This window comes from Impatiens glandulifera, unplaced genomic scaffold (assembly GCF_907164915.1).
Source record: "Impatiens glandulifera unplaced genomic scaffold, dImpGla2.1, whole genome shotgun sequence".
In the NCBI taxonomy this organism is placed as follows: Eukaryota; Viridiplantae; Streptophyta; class Magnoliopsida; order Ericales; family Balsaminaceae; genus Impatiens; species Impatiens glandulifera.
This window is the reverse complement of record NW_025919666.1, coordinates 339,806-355,774: the sequence shown is the minus strand read 5'-3', so window position 1 is coordinate 355,774 and position 15,969 is coordinate 339,806. Positions and strand designations below refer to the sequence as shown.

At 33.8% G+C, this 15,969-nt stretch overlaps 1 protein-coding gene across 1 annotated transcript; it reads right to left on the bottom strand.

Moving 5' to 3' along the window:
- Positions 1-5,764: 5,764 nt before the first annotated feature.
- Positions 5,765-6,487, bottom strand: LOC124918317. Its single transcript, XM_047458507.1, has one exon. The coding sequence runs from the start codon at positions 6,485-6,487 to the stop codon at positions 5,765-5,767; it is 723 nt and encodes a 240-aa protein (XP_047314463.1).
- Positions 6,488-15,969: the final 9,482 nt, after the last annotated feature.

Sequence of the window (15,969 nt, the reverse complement as noted above, 5' to 3'; positions counted from 1 at the left end):
CACTAAACCGATATCTGGTCTTGTAAAACTCAAGTAAATTAAACGTCCAACAAGCCTTCTGAACATCTCTGGTTCAGCCAATTTTGGACTATTTAATTCATTGAGTTTGATCCCTTTTTCATTGGGATATCAACTGGTTTACATCCAGTAAGACCTGTGTCAGCCAGTATGTCAAGAATATACTTGCGCTGGTTTATAAATAAACCAGCTTTAGTACGATGCAATTCCAACCCTAGAAAATATTTGTCTTCGCCCAAGTCTTTGATTGTAAATTTTTTTATCAAGATAATTTTTAACATCATTTATAATTTCTATAGAATTTCCAGCAATAAGTAAATCATCTACATAAACTAACAAGGAAGTAAATGTTTTTTCAGTTTTAAAAATGAATAAACAGTTATCATTAATTGATTGAACAAAACCAAAATGAATTAATTGTTTTGAAAACTCTTTATTCCACTGCCTTGAAGATTGTTTTAAGCCATAAAGGCTTTTGTTTAGATGACATACCAGATTTCGTTTATTTAATTATCCCGTTAATCCTTCTGGAATGTGCATAAAAACATCCTCTTCCAAGTCACCGTGGAGGAATGCATTGTTGACGTCAAATTGCTGCAAAAACCAGTTATTAGCAGATGTTAAAGCAAAAAAGATTCTTACCGTGATTGTTTTAGCAACTGGAGAGAAATTGTCGTGGAAGTCAATATCATCTTTTTTATTGTATCCTTTCGCCACTAAACGTGCCTTGTATTTAGCAATCGATCCATCTGGATTCAATTTAGTCTTATATATCCATCTACAGCATATCACTTTCTTCCCTTTAGGAAGTTGAACTAGACTCCTTGTATTATTTTCTTCTAAAGTTGTTAATTCATCATCCATAGCATCTTTCCAATGTTTAATTTTTACAGCTTCTTTAAAATTTTGTGGTTCTTTAATAGTGGATATGTTTCCTAAAAAATCTAGATGTTCAGCATTCATATATTTAGTTGAATAAGGGAATGTATTTGGAGTGTATGACTTATCATTGTTATTTGTATTTGAATTGAGAACATAATTGTCAAGCCAAGTAGGAGGCTTTCTATCCCTGCTGCTTTTTCTTTGTTGTTCTTGTGGATGAATCAATGAGTCATTTGGACTAGGCTGTGTAGATGTGTTTGACTCAAAATTTTGATTTTCAGTTTGATGATTATCAAAATCATTTGAAATTAATGGATCATCTTCACTATATAATTCTCATTCTTCATCAGAATTATCAAAAAAATCTACATTTGTAGGGTTTTGGGGTTTTTCTACAAAAAAAAATTCATTTTGATATGAAAAATATTTTCATGAAAAGTTACATCTCTTGATACAAAAATATTTTCATTTAAAATATCAAACACTCTATAACCCTTCTGTCCACATGAATAACCAATAAAAATACATTTTTTTTCTCTTGACTCAAATTTAGTTTTGTAAGGAAAATTGTTTTTCACATAACACAAGCAACCAAACACCCTAAGATTTGAAAGATCTTGATTTTCTTTATACAATTAAAAAAATGGACTCTTCCAATTTAAAATTTGTGAAGGGGTCCTATTTATGATATGTGTGGCCATAAGGATTGAAAATGGACAAAAGGTTGTGGGTAATTTGGCTTGAAACAGCAGTGAACGTGTTACTTGTAGTAAATGTTGGTGTTTTCGCTCTACCACCCCATTTTGTTGTGGGATGTAAGGGCAAGACTTTTGATGAAAAATACCATTTTTTAAAAAAAAACTTTTGATATTCGTAACTTAAGAATTCACTACCATTATCTGTTCTTACCGTTTTGATTGATGATTCAAAATGTGTTTTAATCATTGTATAGAAATCAATAAAAGTTCGACAAACAATATTTTTTTGATTTAATCATATATGTCCATGTAAATCTTGAAAAATCATCTACAATCGTGAGCATGTAAGGACAATCAATAAAAGATGTATCTTTATAAGGGCCCCATATATCCATGTGAATTAGTTCAAAACATTTTGTAGTTTTAGACATACTACTTTTAAAAGATAACCTTTTCATTTTAGAGATAGGACATATATCACAATGAAAATTCTCATTTTTATCTAAATTGTAAGCATGCTTAAGTGCTATATCAGATAGATGACCAAGTCTTCTATGAATCAACTTGAAATCATTACATGTGTTATACACTTTATTCCCTAATTCAGTTTCTAGTAAGTAAAGGTTCTGAAAAAGATCTCATCTGCCTATGATCGTATTGTCATTAACATCCTGCAATAGACAACCAGTAGAAGAAAATTGACAACTAATATTGTTCCTCTTGGAAAGTTTTGAAACTGAAATTAGGTTATATTTGAAACCTTGTACATGCATAACATCATATAATATTAGTTTTGCAGAAAGTCTAACATTACCTATATGTTTTACATTTTTAGATGTTCCATCAGGTAAGAATAAAGGGCAGACTATTTATCATCTTCAGTCATCAAACTCAAATCAGAATAAATATGACAGATAGCACCACTGTCTACTATCCAAATAGGTTTTTCTTTATTATTACTATGCACATTTAGACTACAAACACTAGCAAAATTTAGATTAGAAGACATACCTTCGTAGTACTTGTCTTTACCTTTTCCTTGGGTTTGCAGCCCTTTTATGACTTCCTTCACCACATCAACAATTTCAGTGTTACTGAATTTAGAATTCTAATTTGATGATGATTATGGTTGATCTTCACAAAAGGAAAAGGGATTATTCACTATAGGGCTGCAAATGAGTCAAGCTACTCGTGAGTCACTCGTGAGCCGCTCGGTCAAAGCTCGGCTTGAGCTTGACATTGACCGAGCTCGAGCCGGCTCGTTTAAAATTCGAGTCGAGCTCGAGCTCATATAATGCTTGCTCGATGGCTTGTCGAACTTTTTCGAGCCTAAATATATAATATATAATTTTTTTATTTAATATTAAAACTATAATAATATATTTTTTCCCTCTTTTTTTCTTCAAAGCACATATGAAAGACCCATAATCCATAATTAAAACCCTAATTTCTAACACATCTACGACTTTCATATAATCGCCTCTTCTTTATTTCTCATCTAACCTAATCTGACTCTTCATCTAATCGCCTCTTCTTTCATCTCTCATCTAACCTAATCTTGTTCATCTAATCGTCTTTCTTTCCTTCTTTCTACATTTTCTCTTCCATGCCTCTTCTTTCATTCTTCATTCATTTTCTCTTCCATCTTCACCATTTCTTTCACTCTTAATCTTTTCTTCATTCGTCTTCACATATTTTTTCAGAAGAGTCTTACAGTTACAAGTTACAGGTAATTAAATGTATCTTCTCTTTTATGATAACTATTGTTTTTGTTTTTTATTTAACTTTGATTTTTTTTACTTTAAGGAAATCTAGCAGAAAGGAAAAAACTATTTTATTGGTGAACTCAGTGGTAAGGTAAGTCATGTTCATCTTTTTTTCATTTATTAAAAAAAAATTATGCTTATATATATCTTTTTTTATGTATTAGGATAAACTTAGACTTCGATTATTCTATACCTATGCCAGATGAATATATAGAATAATACTAATTGGTTTCAATTATTCTATAAAAAGATTAAGAAAAAATGGAAATAATTTTTTTTTAAAAATAAATTATATATAATAAAAGTATATTATATATAATATTGAAAGAGATAAAAAAAAAAGGTTAATATATTATATATAATAAAATAATATTAAGATATAATAATTAGTTTAGTATAAAAAGAAATAAAAATGGTTAATATTTTATTTATAATAAAATTATATTTTACTTATATTGAAAATATATAAAAAAAAAGGTTAATATATTATATATAATAAAAATAAATATTATGGATATAATAATTAGTATATTATAATATATAGTTATTTACAGATAAAAATAAAAATAGTTAATATATTTTATATATATAATATTGAAAAAGATAAAAAAAAATGTTAATATATTTTCTATAATAAAAGTATAATATATATAATATTTAAAGAAGAAAAAAAGTTAATATATTTATTATATATAAAATGGGGAGAAAAAAAGGATATATATATTATATATAATATGTTTACAGAAAAAAATAATTTATAAGATTAATAATATATATTATAATATAAAAAAAATAATAAATTATTGTTATAAGTTAGATTGTTCCTATAATGTTTGAATCTTGTTATACTTGCACTTAAATAATTTAAATATATATAATAATATCTAATAGAAAATATATTGAGTTAATAAATTGAACATTATTTAATTAGCTAGATCAATTAATTCTTTTTATATTAGATGTTTGATAATTTTATTTTAAGTATACTATAGGTAAAATTGACATATTTATTAATATTAGGTATGTCTATGGAAGAGTCATCTCTTTTACTTACCATAAATAGTGTCGTAGCTGAATCTAATGAGGTTGAAATTGAGATCAACACGGAAACTAGAATATCTAGTCCAGAAACACAAGAAAAGGCTGAAGAAAAGGAGGAAGAGATATTCCGAATAAAGAAAAGAAAAAAAGATTCAGAAGTTTGGAATGATTTTGATACAGTTGATGGACATAAAGCGAAATGTAAACATTGTAATGCTATCTTTACAATTGGTAAATCAGGATCCACATCAAGTCTTTTGAGGCATAAATTAAGTTGTGTGAGGAGAAAACTTAATTTGCGAGTTGCTGAACAACAAACAACGTTGAATTTTTTGCCATCCGATTCAGCTTCACCATCCATTTCTGCTTTGCATTATGGAAAATTTGATATGGAACAAATGCGAGAAGCAGCTGCTCATTGGATTATGATGAATGAACATTCATTCACCATTCTTGAGGAAGAGGGGTTTAATTTAATGATGAAGCGTGGAATGCCAGAATGACAAAAGATTAGTCGAATGACTTGTAAAGAAGATTGCATGAAAATTTATGAGATGGAGAAAAAAAGATTGAAGAAAAGTCTTGAGTGTGTAAATAAAGTAAGTTTGACAAGAGATTGTTGGAAGTCAAAGAATCAAAAAATTGAGTACATGGTAGTCATTAGACATTGGATTGATTTTTGTTGGAATTTACAGAAGAGAGTTTTAAGTTTTATTAACATTCCACCACCAATGGGAGGTCTTCAAATTTCCGATGCCATTTTCAAGTGTATGAAAGAGTGGGGTATAGAAAACAAGGTTTTCACTATTACGGTTGATAATGCTTCCAGCAATGATTCGGCTATTCGATATATGAAAGATACCATTCAAAGGTCTAGAAAATTAGCATGCAGAAGAAATTTATTCCATGTTCGTTGTTGTGCACATATCTTAAATTTGTTGTGCACATATCTTAAAAATTCTGCAAATGCAACAACTACTGTAGTGAATTTCACTACAGTAGTTGCTGCATTTGCAGAATTTTTTATCTTCTGATCTCGGTTTCCTTTCCACCATTCCGGATAACCTATGATCTTGAAGCATCCTTATTGAGTATGTCATTCCATCCTGCAATGTGTACAAAACATGTTTGTTTTTCCTTTGTTGTTGCTTCTTGTCTTGTTGATTACTCCTTTTCCTCTATTTTTCGAGTATTATTCTGACTTCTTTGCTGATCAAAATTCTTCTTCATAGATATTGCAAAACTATGTGTTTGTTCATTCATTAAAGTTTGCACTTCCCTTTGTCTTTCAATGCTAAGCAACATGGCATAAGCACGATTTAGGCTTGGTTTTGGGTCCATGAGGAGAATCTGTTGCCTTTAGTTATCAAAATATTCGTTCAATCCCATTAAGAATTGTGTCAGCTTGTTTGATGTATCAACTTGGACCACCAATTTCGTCATTCTGCAACAGCAAACAGTTCTTAGGTCACAATCGCATGATGGTAGAGGTTCTAAGACCATCAATTCATCGTAGAGTTTCTTGATCCTGGAAAAATATTTTTCAAGACTTAATGTACCCTGTCTCAGGTTACTAATGGCCTTCTGGATCTGATAAGCTTGTGAACCGTTGTTTTCTTGATATCGTTCTTTAATATCAAGCCATAAGTCCAACGTTGTGGTTGTGGAAGAATAGTTCGATTTAATCTCATCTGACACAGTATTTAGAATCCAAGAACGGACTAAACAATCCATCTTTCGCCATTTATCAAACACTTCTGATTCTTTTGGTACAACTAAAGATCCATCAATAAATCCTAACTTTGATTTCGCTTCTAGGGCTAATCGCATACCACTACTCAAGCCTATATAATTTCCACCATTAAAAATAGTAGTACATATAATCACACCTGTATGATCTGAGTTACGCATCGTTAGCACATCATTTTCGTCTTTCTTCTTTCTAGACATTATTGAACTTTCGTCGTTCGAACTATTTGTTGAAGAAGATGAAAGGTAATCGCTGGAAGAAGAATCGTTGGTGTTAATCTGAGTCTCTTCTTCGTCTTCTTGATTTCGACGAGCATCTAGCTCTGATACCATGTGAAGTTTCTGAACTTTGGATTGATTTGTAGAATTAGGTTTGCGAAGAATGAAGAAGCAAATTAAGAAAAACGTGAATGACTTTGGGAGCCTTCAATCCCTTTTATTAATGTAATAAATCTGTTACAGTCCCTAAATTATCTATCAGGTTTTAATAAGACTATAAACTTATAAAAACATATAATATCAACATATTTTCACAATGGAGGCATCAACCTTGCCAACCGCTACTTTTTTTAAGACCAAACATGTAATATCACCAAGTTTGTATAATAAACATTTTGATCATTCCCCAAAGTAGAACATGAAAATACCCTATTGAGCCGATTGAGTATATATATATTCATTTATTTTTCTCCACATTATTCCCAATGTAATGAGCCTCACTTCATTAGATTTGGGATCATAATCAAATTTGACACCTCAACTTTCAGTTTAAGACTGTTATTGAGACATCCCTGCTCATATATTAAAAACTACTACTCAACATGTATCTATATTTAACTTTAAGAGACCTAACTGAAGCCATATACACTTGTTCGGTTCAAAAATATATTTTTATATATACAAGCTGCATCAAACAGCAACAAAACTACAATAGGATAACCTATAAACCATCATGCAAACATGTTTCTGTACAAGTATTATACACCGGCACCATTAGAAAGTAAGAAAGGACCCAAAATAAAAGTCAAGTGTTGATAAAAAAGACAAGTAAATCTAACAGCCTCGGTCCCTCCTCCCACACTTTCTCCCACAGCTTGCTCCTCTTCAAGCCTCATTCCTTCAAGTGTGCAAAAGCTAAGACTAGGTACCTACACCACACATAACATAGTGAGTCTAATGACTCAGCAAGCAAATAAATATTTTAAAACCTGCTGGAATGCCTTCCTTTTAAAAAGAAAGATGTATGCATAAAAGATTCATACTTTAAAAGAGATGATCAGTCCATAAAAAGCCATATGCATGTTTAGAAAATATGAGTTAATGGGCCTGTACAGTAACATCTTGAGCCATGTTTGACCCTACACCATTCAGAGCTGATCCTGAAGGCAAGGAATCTGTTTGAGCCGTATTTGGAAAATGCACAATTAGGAGTCCATCCCTAAAAGCCCTAAACCTGTTTGGACCGTCTTTTAGTTGGGCAGCAGTAATTAGAGCTCATGCCAAATACTCTTGTCCCATAAATAATCCAGCCAGTACATGTGGAATTAGCTGACTAGAGCTCATGCCAGCCAGCCTCCTCCCTTTTCCGTCAATACTCATTCATCCATAATAGTATGCGCCCATGTATGCATAAACCTTAAGAGTTTCTGTTTTATAAAAGTTTATACTTAACAAATCAAGAAACCCTAGTATTTTCTAGAAAAGATGATGACCATTGTTATGCTTGATAAAACAGTATGTTTATAAACCAGATTAGTCCATAAAACCCATGTTATGCCATAAAAACATATATTTCAAACATATATGAAAATCTGGGCAGAAGTACTTGATATTAATAGCTATGTGTGGGTTCTAAGAGTGATTTTGAGAAAAACTTGCCTTAATTTCGAAATTGGATAAAGAAGATAGTCTTTGTTAGGGTTGTTCTTGCTTCTCTTCAAAGCTCCTAAGTTTGGCTTATATAGAAAGAAAATGGAATTTGCTGATGAAGAAAATAAATGGCTAAGGGTATATTTAAAGGGCTGATATGCAAGGTGGATTGCATGCAACTAGGTTAAGTGGAAGGCATGCAAATGGTTATGGTGGGGTGTTTTTAGGATGCCATGTGTCCAAATTAATTAATAGGAAAGTTGGTTTAATTATTGACTAAAGAGGGAATTAATTAGGATTAAACTTATCTTAATTATTCTAGTGGGTCCCCTTACATGGGTCCATGCAACTTGCTGTTTTTAATACAAATTGGCTAAGTAAAAATAAAAGCCTCTAGTATACCATGTCCCTTATATATTATGGCTATATTTATAAGTTAACACATAACAATTATATCACAATTCATAATAGCAGCAGCAAGTCTATTCCTAAGTATTAAGTGTGAACCTCTTCTACCATGGTTCTTCCTACAAACTGTCCCATAATATAATTAGCACAGTCTTTTTATATCTCAGCCCCTAATAATAATAATACAAGTCTCTTCATAAAATGACCCATAAATAAATACATAAGGGTGAACAATTCCAGAATTGCACCCTTGACCCTACTAGCCTTTTTTTGAACAGAAAATGGTGAGTTTGGGCATAACAATTCTACCCTACTTATAAAAATTTCGACCTCGAAATTTACTTACGGAACAGTTCAGGATAGTTCTGCTGCATATCCTGCTCTACTTCCCAAGTGGCCTCTTCTACTGAACTGTTGTGCCAAAGCACCTTGACCATATTTACTTCTTTATTTCTTAACTTCCTGGTTTGCCTGGCCAGGATCTGGGTTGGTCTCTCCTCATAAGATAGATCCTTTGCTAACTGAACCTCTTCATAATGAATCACATGGTTGGCATTAGGAATATAATTCCTCAAATTGGACACATGAAAAACATTGTGAACAGCAGCAAGGCTCGGAGGCAATGCTAATTTATATGCAACTTCACCAACTGCCTCCAGAATGTCAAAAGGTCTTATATATATTGGATTTAATTTTCCCTTCTTTCCAAACCGAATGATACCTTTGCAAGGAGATACCTTAAGAAACACATGGTTGCCTTTGTCGAATATTATATCACGGCGCTTCTTATCTGCATAACTCTTCTGCCGGCTTTGAGCTGTTAACAATCTTTCTCTAATCTTGCTAACTAAAGAAATTGTGTTGGAGACGATCTCAGGCCCTATTAACACCCTTTCCCCAACTTCATCCCAATGCAGGGGAGTTCTACACTTCTTCCCATAGAGAGCTTCAAAGGGTGCCATGCCAATAGAAGATTGATAACTGTTGTTGTAGGCAAACTCTACTAATGGCAGCCTTGATTCCCAATCCCCACCAAAATCTATAAGGCATGCCCTTAGAAGATCTTCTAGGATTTGGATCACTCTTTCAGATTGGCCATCTGTTTGGGGGTGAAATGCAGTACTGAATGCTAAATTCGTCCCCAAACCCTTGTGCAAGCTTTCCCAGAAGTGCGAGGTAAAACGAGGATCTCGGTCGGACACGATTCTGGTCGGGATGCCGTGGAGTCTAACGATCTATTGTAAGTACAGCTCCGCATATTAATTCATTAAAAAAGTTGTCTTTACCGGCAGAAAGTGTGCTGACTTAGTAAGACGATCAACTATTACCCAGATGGCATCCATTTTCCTCAAGGTCAAAGGTAACCCAACAACAAAGTCCATGGCAATATCGTTCCATTTCGAAACAGGTATGGGCAGTGGACAAAAATGTCCAGAAGGCCTTTGACGCTCTACCTTAACTTGCTGGCAAGTTAAGCACTCACTAACATACTTGATGATATCCTTCTTCATACCCGGCCACCAATACAACATTTAAAGATCTTTGAACATTTTGGTGCTTCCTGGATGAATAGAATATGGAGTAGTGTGTGCTTCAACCAATAATTCTTGCCTTAACGAACCTACTAAAGGTACCCATAGTCGATTCCTGTGATACACCAGATTATTCCTCGTGTTATACAAAGGTGTCTCCCTCTTATCATCTCTTTGCTTCCATAATGTTAGTTGTGGGTCATCAGCTTGTCCTAACCGAATTCTTTCTACGAGATCAGGAACAATGGCTAGAGTAGCACGAATGCACTCCTGTATTGGCTCAAACACAGCCAGATCTAATCTTCCAAACTCTTGAATCAGGTCAGACTGGGTAGTGATTAGATTAAGGGTACCCGACTTACGGCTTAAGGCATCAGCTACAACATTGACCCTCCCCGGTTGATAAACAATTTCACAATCATAATCTTTCACCAACTCCAGCCAACGCCACTGCCTCATATTCAACTCCTTTTGAGTAAATAAATATTTCAAACTTTGATGATTCGTAAATATTTGAGACTTTTCACCATAAAGATAGTGCCTCCAGATTTTAAGGGCAAAGACTACAGCAGCTAATTCCAAGTCATGGGTGGGATAATTTCTTTCATGAATCTTTAGTTGCCTTGAAGCATAAGCCACTACATTCCCGTTTTGCATAAGAACAGTTCCTAGTCCACACTTTGATGCATCTGTGCAAACCACAAAGTTGCCTACTCCTTCTGGAATGGTAAGCAATGGGGCAGAAATCAGACACCGCTTTAACTCATTAAAACTTGTCTCGCATTCATCAAACCACACAAATTTCACATTCTTGCGCGTTAGAGTTGTAAGAGGCAGTGCTATCTTGGAAAAGCCCTTGATGAACCTCCTATAATAGCCTTCTAATCCAAGAAAGCTCCTCACCTCAGTCATATTCTTTGGCGTCGCCCACTCCTTAACTGTTTTTACCTTTGATGGGTCAACTTCCAACCCCTTTGCTGAAATAATATGCCCCAAGAAAGCAATCTGTTTGAGCCAGAAATCACACTTACTTAACTTTGCAAACAGCTGATTTTCTTTTAAGACTTGCAAAACTACAGCCAAGTGTTACTTACGCTCTTCCTCCGAACGTGAGTAGATTAATATATCATCTAAGAAAACCACCACAAACTGATCCAAATACGAATGGAATACCCTATGCATCAACTCCATGAACACAGTTGGTGCATTGGTTAGTCCAAACGGCAGAACCAAGAACTCATAATGCCCATAGCGGGTTCGGAATGCGGTTATCTTTATATCTTCTTCCTTGATTCTCAACTGATGATACCCAGAACGCAGATCAATCTTGGAAAACACCGCAGCACCTTGAAGTTGATCAAACAGGTCATCAATTCTGGGCAATGGATACTTATTCTGAACTGTCACCTTGTTCAACTCCCTATAATCAATACACAATCTTTTGGACCCATCTTTCTTATTCACAAGAAGGACTAGTGCAACCCATGGAGACACACTTGGGCGGATGAAGCCTTTGTCCAGATAATCTTGCAATTGATCTTTCAGCTCTTTCATTTCTGCAGGTGCTAAACGATAAGGCGCCTTTGAAATTGGCAGTGTCCCTGGCTTCAAGGTTATAGAGAACTCTACATCACGCTTTGGCGGCAAACTTGAAATATTATCAGGGAATGCACTAGGGAAATCCCTCACTACTTCAATATCTTACAACTTCAGTTTTTGCCCAACTATCATAGCACAATTATAAGACATCACCCTGGTGGCTCTTTCCAAAAACAGTTGTTGTCTTTTAAAATCTGGACTCGCACGAAACAGAAAGGTCTTCCCATACTGATCTGTTAGCACCACCGTCTTCTTATTACAATTAATCTGCGCCTTATGTCGGAATAGCCAGTCCATACCTAGGATCACATCAAATCCTACCATATCTACTACCACAAGATCTACTAACATCATATGGTTCTGATTATAAACTGGACAGGCCTTAATAATCTTATTAGAATTTAGGTGAGAGCCTGAAGGAAGTGATATGCTATATGCCATCAACGATTCCTCAAGTTTTAAACCAGCTTTTTGAACAAAACATGCAGTAATAAAGGAATGTGTTGCTCTAGTGTCTATCAAAGTGTTGGCTAAAATATTTTCTATTAGAAGATTACCCGTAATGATCGTGGTCTTAGGGTTGGCCTCCTCCTTAGTCATTGAGAAAACCCTCCCTGGTGCAACCTCATTCTTCTTGGGACAGTCCCTCTGGATGTGCCCTCGCTGCTTACATAAGAAACAAACATTGGACCCTTGCATACAGCTCCCTATATGAGTCTTCCCACAGATGGTACATACTGGAATTGGAGTGTTGGAAGATTTGGCTGAGGATACTGATCCATCTAGTTGAACCCTCTTTGATTGTTGTGACTTCTGGGGCCTTTGGGAAAATCTTTGGTTGTTGTTGTTATGGTAGAAGTTCCTTGGCTGCTGAGAATGCTGAGAAGTAGCGGCCTGATTATAGGATGACTGGGGCAGAGCATTTCTATTGAAGGACTGATTAAAAGGCCTCTTCATTGTTGGAACATGAGAATCCCTTCCTTGATAACTGGTCCTCTTGGCCTGAGCCTCCCTAATAATATCTTGGTTGTCCTTCTCAGCCATTAGAGCTCGGTCAATCGTTTCCCTCATGGAAGAAGGATTACTAAGCCTTACATCCCGACGGATTGTAGCATTGAGTCCCTCAAGAAAATGATTAAGCTCCATGGAAGCATTGCCGGTAATCATTGGAGCAAAATACTTGCCTCGTTCAAACCTTTTCACATAATTTGCAATACTAGAATCCCCTTGCTTAATTTCCAGAAATTCCCGCACTAGCTTGTTTCTTGTGCTCAAAGTAAAATATTTCCCATAGAAGACCTCTTTAAATTCCCCCATGAGATCCGGCTAAGATCAAGCACTGCCTTAGCACCCTGCCACCAAATTCTAGCATCATCTCTCAGCATAAATGTGGCACACCTGACCCTTTCCACCTCTGAAATCTGCATAAACTCGAAGATTGTTTCCATGGACTGAACCCACTCTTCATAAATAATTGGATCGGTGCTACCCCTGAACTCAGCTGGCTTAAATGTAATGAACTGCTTGTAAACATGAGTTTGCCCTCCTTCATGATTGTTGTGAGTACTACTATTATTATTATTCTGAAACATTGCCCTCATTTGCTCCCTAGAAGACGATTCTACTCCTTCAAGGTCTCAATTAATCCTGTCAAAAGTGTATTCTGATCTGGCTCCGTTAATGAAGAAGATGATGAAGCCTGGGCTTTGGCAGCTTTCCCCATTGTCTTAAATCTAAAATCAGCTATAGACCCTAAGAAAAGCTTGGCATATTTTCAAACCATATAAACTGAATTCTTATTCCCTATCATCAATCCTACTATCACATTTAATCATATAAAACTTACAAACATTTGAAGGCGAGATCTTGAAGATAAAACTGTAGGAGCTGGAGTGTGGAAGTGCTAAGGATCAGGACCGTTGCTCTGATACCAACTGAGACGTCCCTGCTCATATATTAAAAACTACTACTCAACATGTATCTATATTTAACTTTAAGAGACCTAACTAAATCCATATACACTTGTTCTGTTCAAAAATATATTTTTATATAAACAAGCTGCATCAAACAACAACAAAACTACAACAGGATAACCTATAAACCATCATGCAAACATGTTTCTGTACAAGTATTATACACTGGCACCATTAGACAGTAAGAAAGGACCCAAAATAAAAGTCAAGTGTTGATAAAAAAGACAAGTAAATCTAACAGCCTCGGTCCCTCCTCCCACACTTTCTCCCACAGCTTGCTCCTCTTCAAGCCTCATTCCTTCAAGTGTGCAAAAGCTAAGACTAGGTACCTACACCACACATAACATAGTGAGTCTAATGACTCAGCAAGCAAATAAATATTTTAAAACCTGCTGGAATGCCTTCCTTTTAAAAAGAAAGATGTATGCATAAAAGATTCATACTTTAAAAGAGATGATTAGTCCATAAAAAGCCATATGCATGTTTAGAAAATATGAGTTAATGGGCCTGTACAGTAACATCTTGAGCCATGTTTGACCCTACACCATTCAGAGCTGATCCTAAAGGCAAGGAATCTGTTTGAGCCTGTTTGGACCGTCTTTTAGTTGGGCAGCAGTAATTAGAGCTCATGCCAAATACTCTTGTCCCATAAATAATCCAGCCAGTACATGTGGAATTAGCTGACTAGAGCTCATGCCAGCCAGCCTCCTCCATTTTCCGTTAATACTCATTCATCCATAATAGTATGCGCCCATGTATGCATAAACCTTAAGGGTTTCTGTTTTATAAAAATTTATACTTAACAAATCAAGAAACCCTAGTATTTTCTGGAAAAGATGATGACCATTGTTATGCTTGATAAAACAGTATGTTTATAAACTAGATTGGTCCATAAAACCCATGTTATGCCATAAAAACATATATTTCAAACATATATGAAAATCTGGGCAGAAGTACTTGATATAAATAGCTATGTGTGAGTTTGAAGAGTGATTTTGAGAAAGACTTGCCTTAATTTTGAAATTGGATAAAGAAGATAGTCTTTGCTAGGGTTGTTCTTGCTTCTCTTCAAAGCTCCTAAGTTTGGCTTGAGAGAAAATGGAATTTGTTGATGAAGAAAATAAATGGCTAAGGGTATATTTAAAGGGCTGATATGCAAAGTGGATTACATGCAGCTAGGTTAAATGGAAGGCATGCAAATGGTTATGGTGGGGTGTTTTTAGGATGCCATGTGTCCAAATTAATTAATAGGCAAGTTGGTTTAATTATTGACTAAAGAGGGAATTAATTATGATTAAACTTATCCTAATTATTCTGGTGGGTCCTCTTACATGGGTCCATGCAACTTGTTGTTTTTAATACAAATTGGCTAAGTAAAAATAAAAGCCTCTAGTATACCATGTCCCTTATACATTCTGGCTATATTGATAAGTTAACACATAACAATTATATCCCAATTCATAATAGCAGCAGCAAGTTTATTCCTAAGTATTAAGTGTGAACCTCTTCTACCATGGTTCTTCCTACAAACTGTCCCATAATATAATTAGCACAGTCTTTTTATATCTCAACCCCTAGTAATAATAATACAAGTCTCTTCATAAAATGACCCATAAATAAATACATAAGGGTGAACAATTTCAGAATTGCACCCTTGACCCTACTAGCCTTTTTTTTAACAGAAAAAAATGAGTTTGGGCATAACAGTTATCACTTGAGCTACATGAGATATTGTATTTTAAAAAAAAATTATTAAAAAATGAAATATAGAATATGATATATATAACTTACAATTTTTTTTTTTTTGTTGATATTGTAAATAGTTTAGAGGTGAAAATTTCAACACATAACTATTAAATAAAAAAGAAAAATAAAAAACAAATATTATATTAAATTTATAAGTACAAAATTAACTTCATATAATCTTTTAATTCAAATTGTAAACACCAAATTTTACTCATCCAATCTAATAAGAAATTTAATAATTTTAAGTCTTCAAATACTATTTTATTTAAAAGTCTTTCTAATAAAATAATTATTTAAATAAATGATTGTATTCATAAATTTAAAATAATTAAATACAAATTAACTAAATATTTTAGATAAATAAATGTATTCATTTAAATTTAAGATAATTAAAATTAAATAATTATTTTGAAGAAATGTTATAATCATTTAAAATTCCAAATAATTAAAAATAAGACCCTAAAACACAAAATAAAATAAAATAAATAAAGTATGCAAAACAGAAATTTTATATCTATTAATTTATTTGATGTATTTTGCGGATTAAAATAAAAGACAAAAGGATGGAGGAATAATTCAATTCAACAAGTCTTTTAAGGTTAAACAATCGTGATCTAGTATGGCCGAAATTTAGAGAAAAAAAATTCAGCTCGTTAGACGACTATTAGATGAATAATTGACCATCATT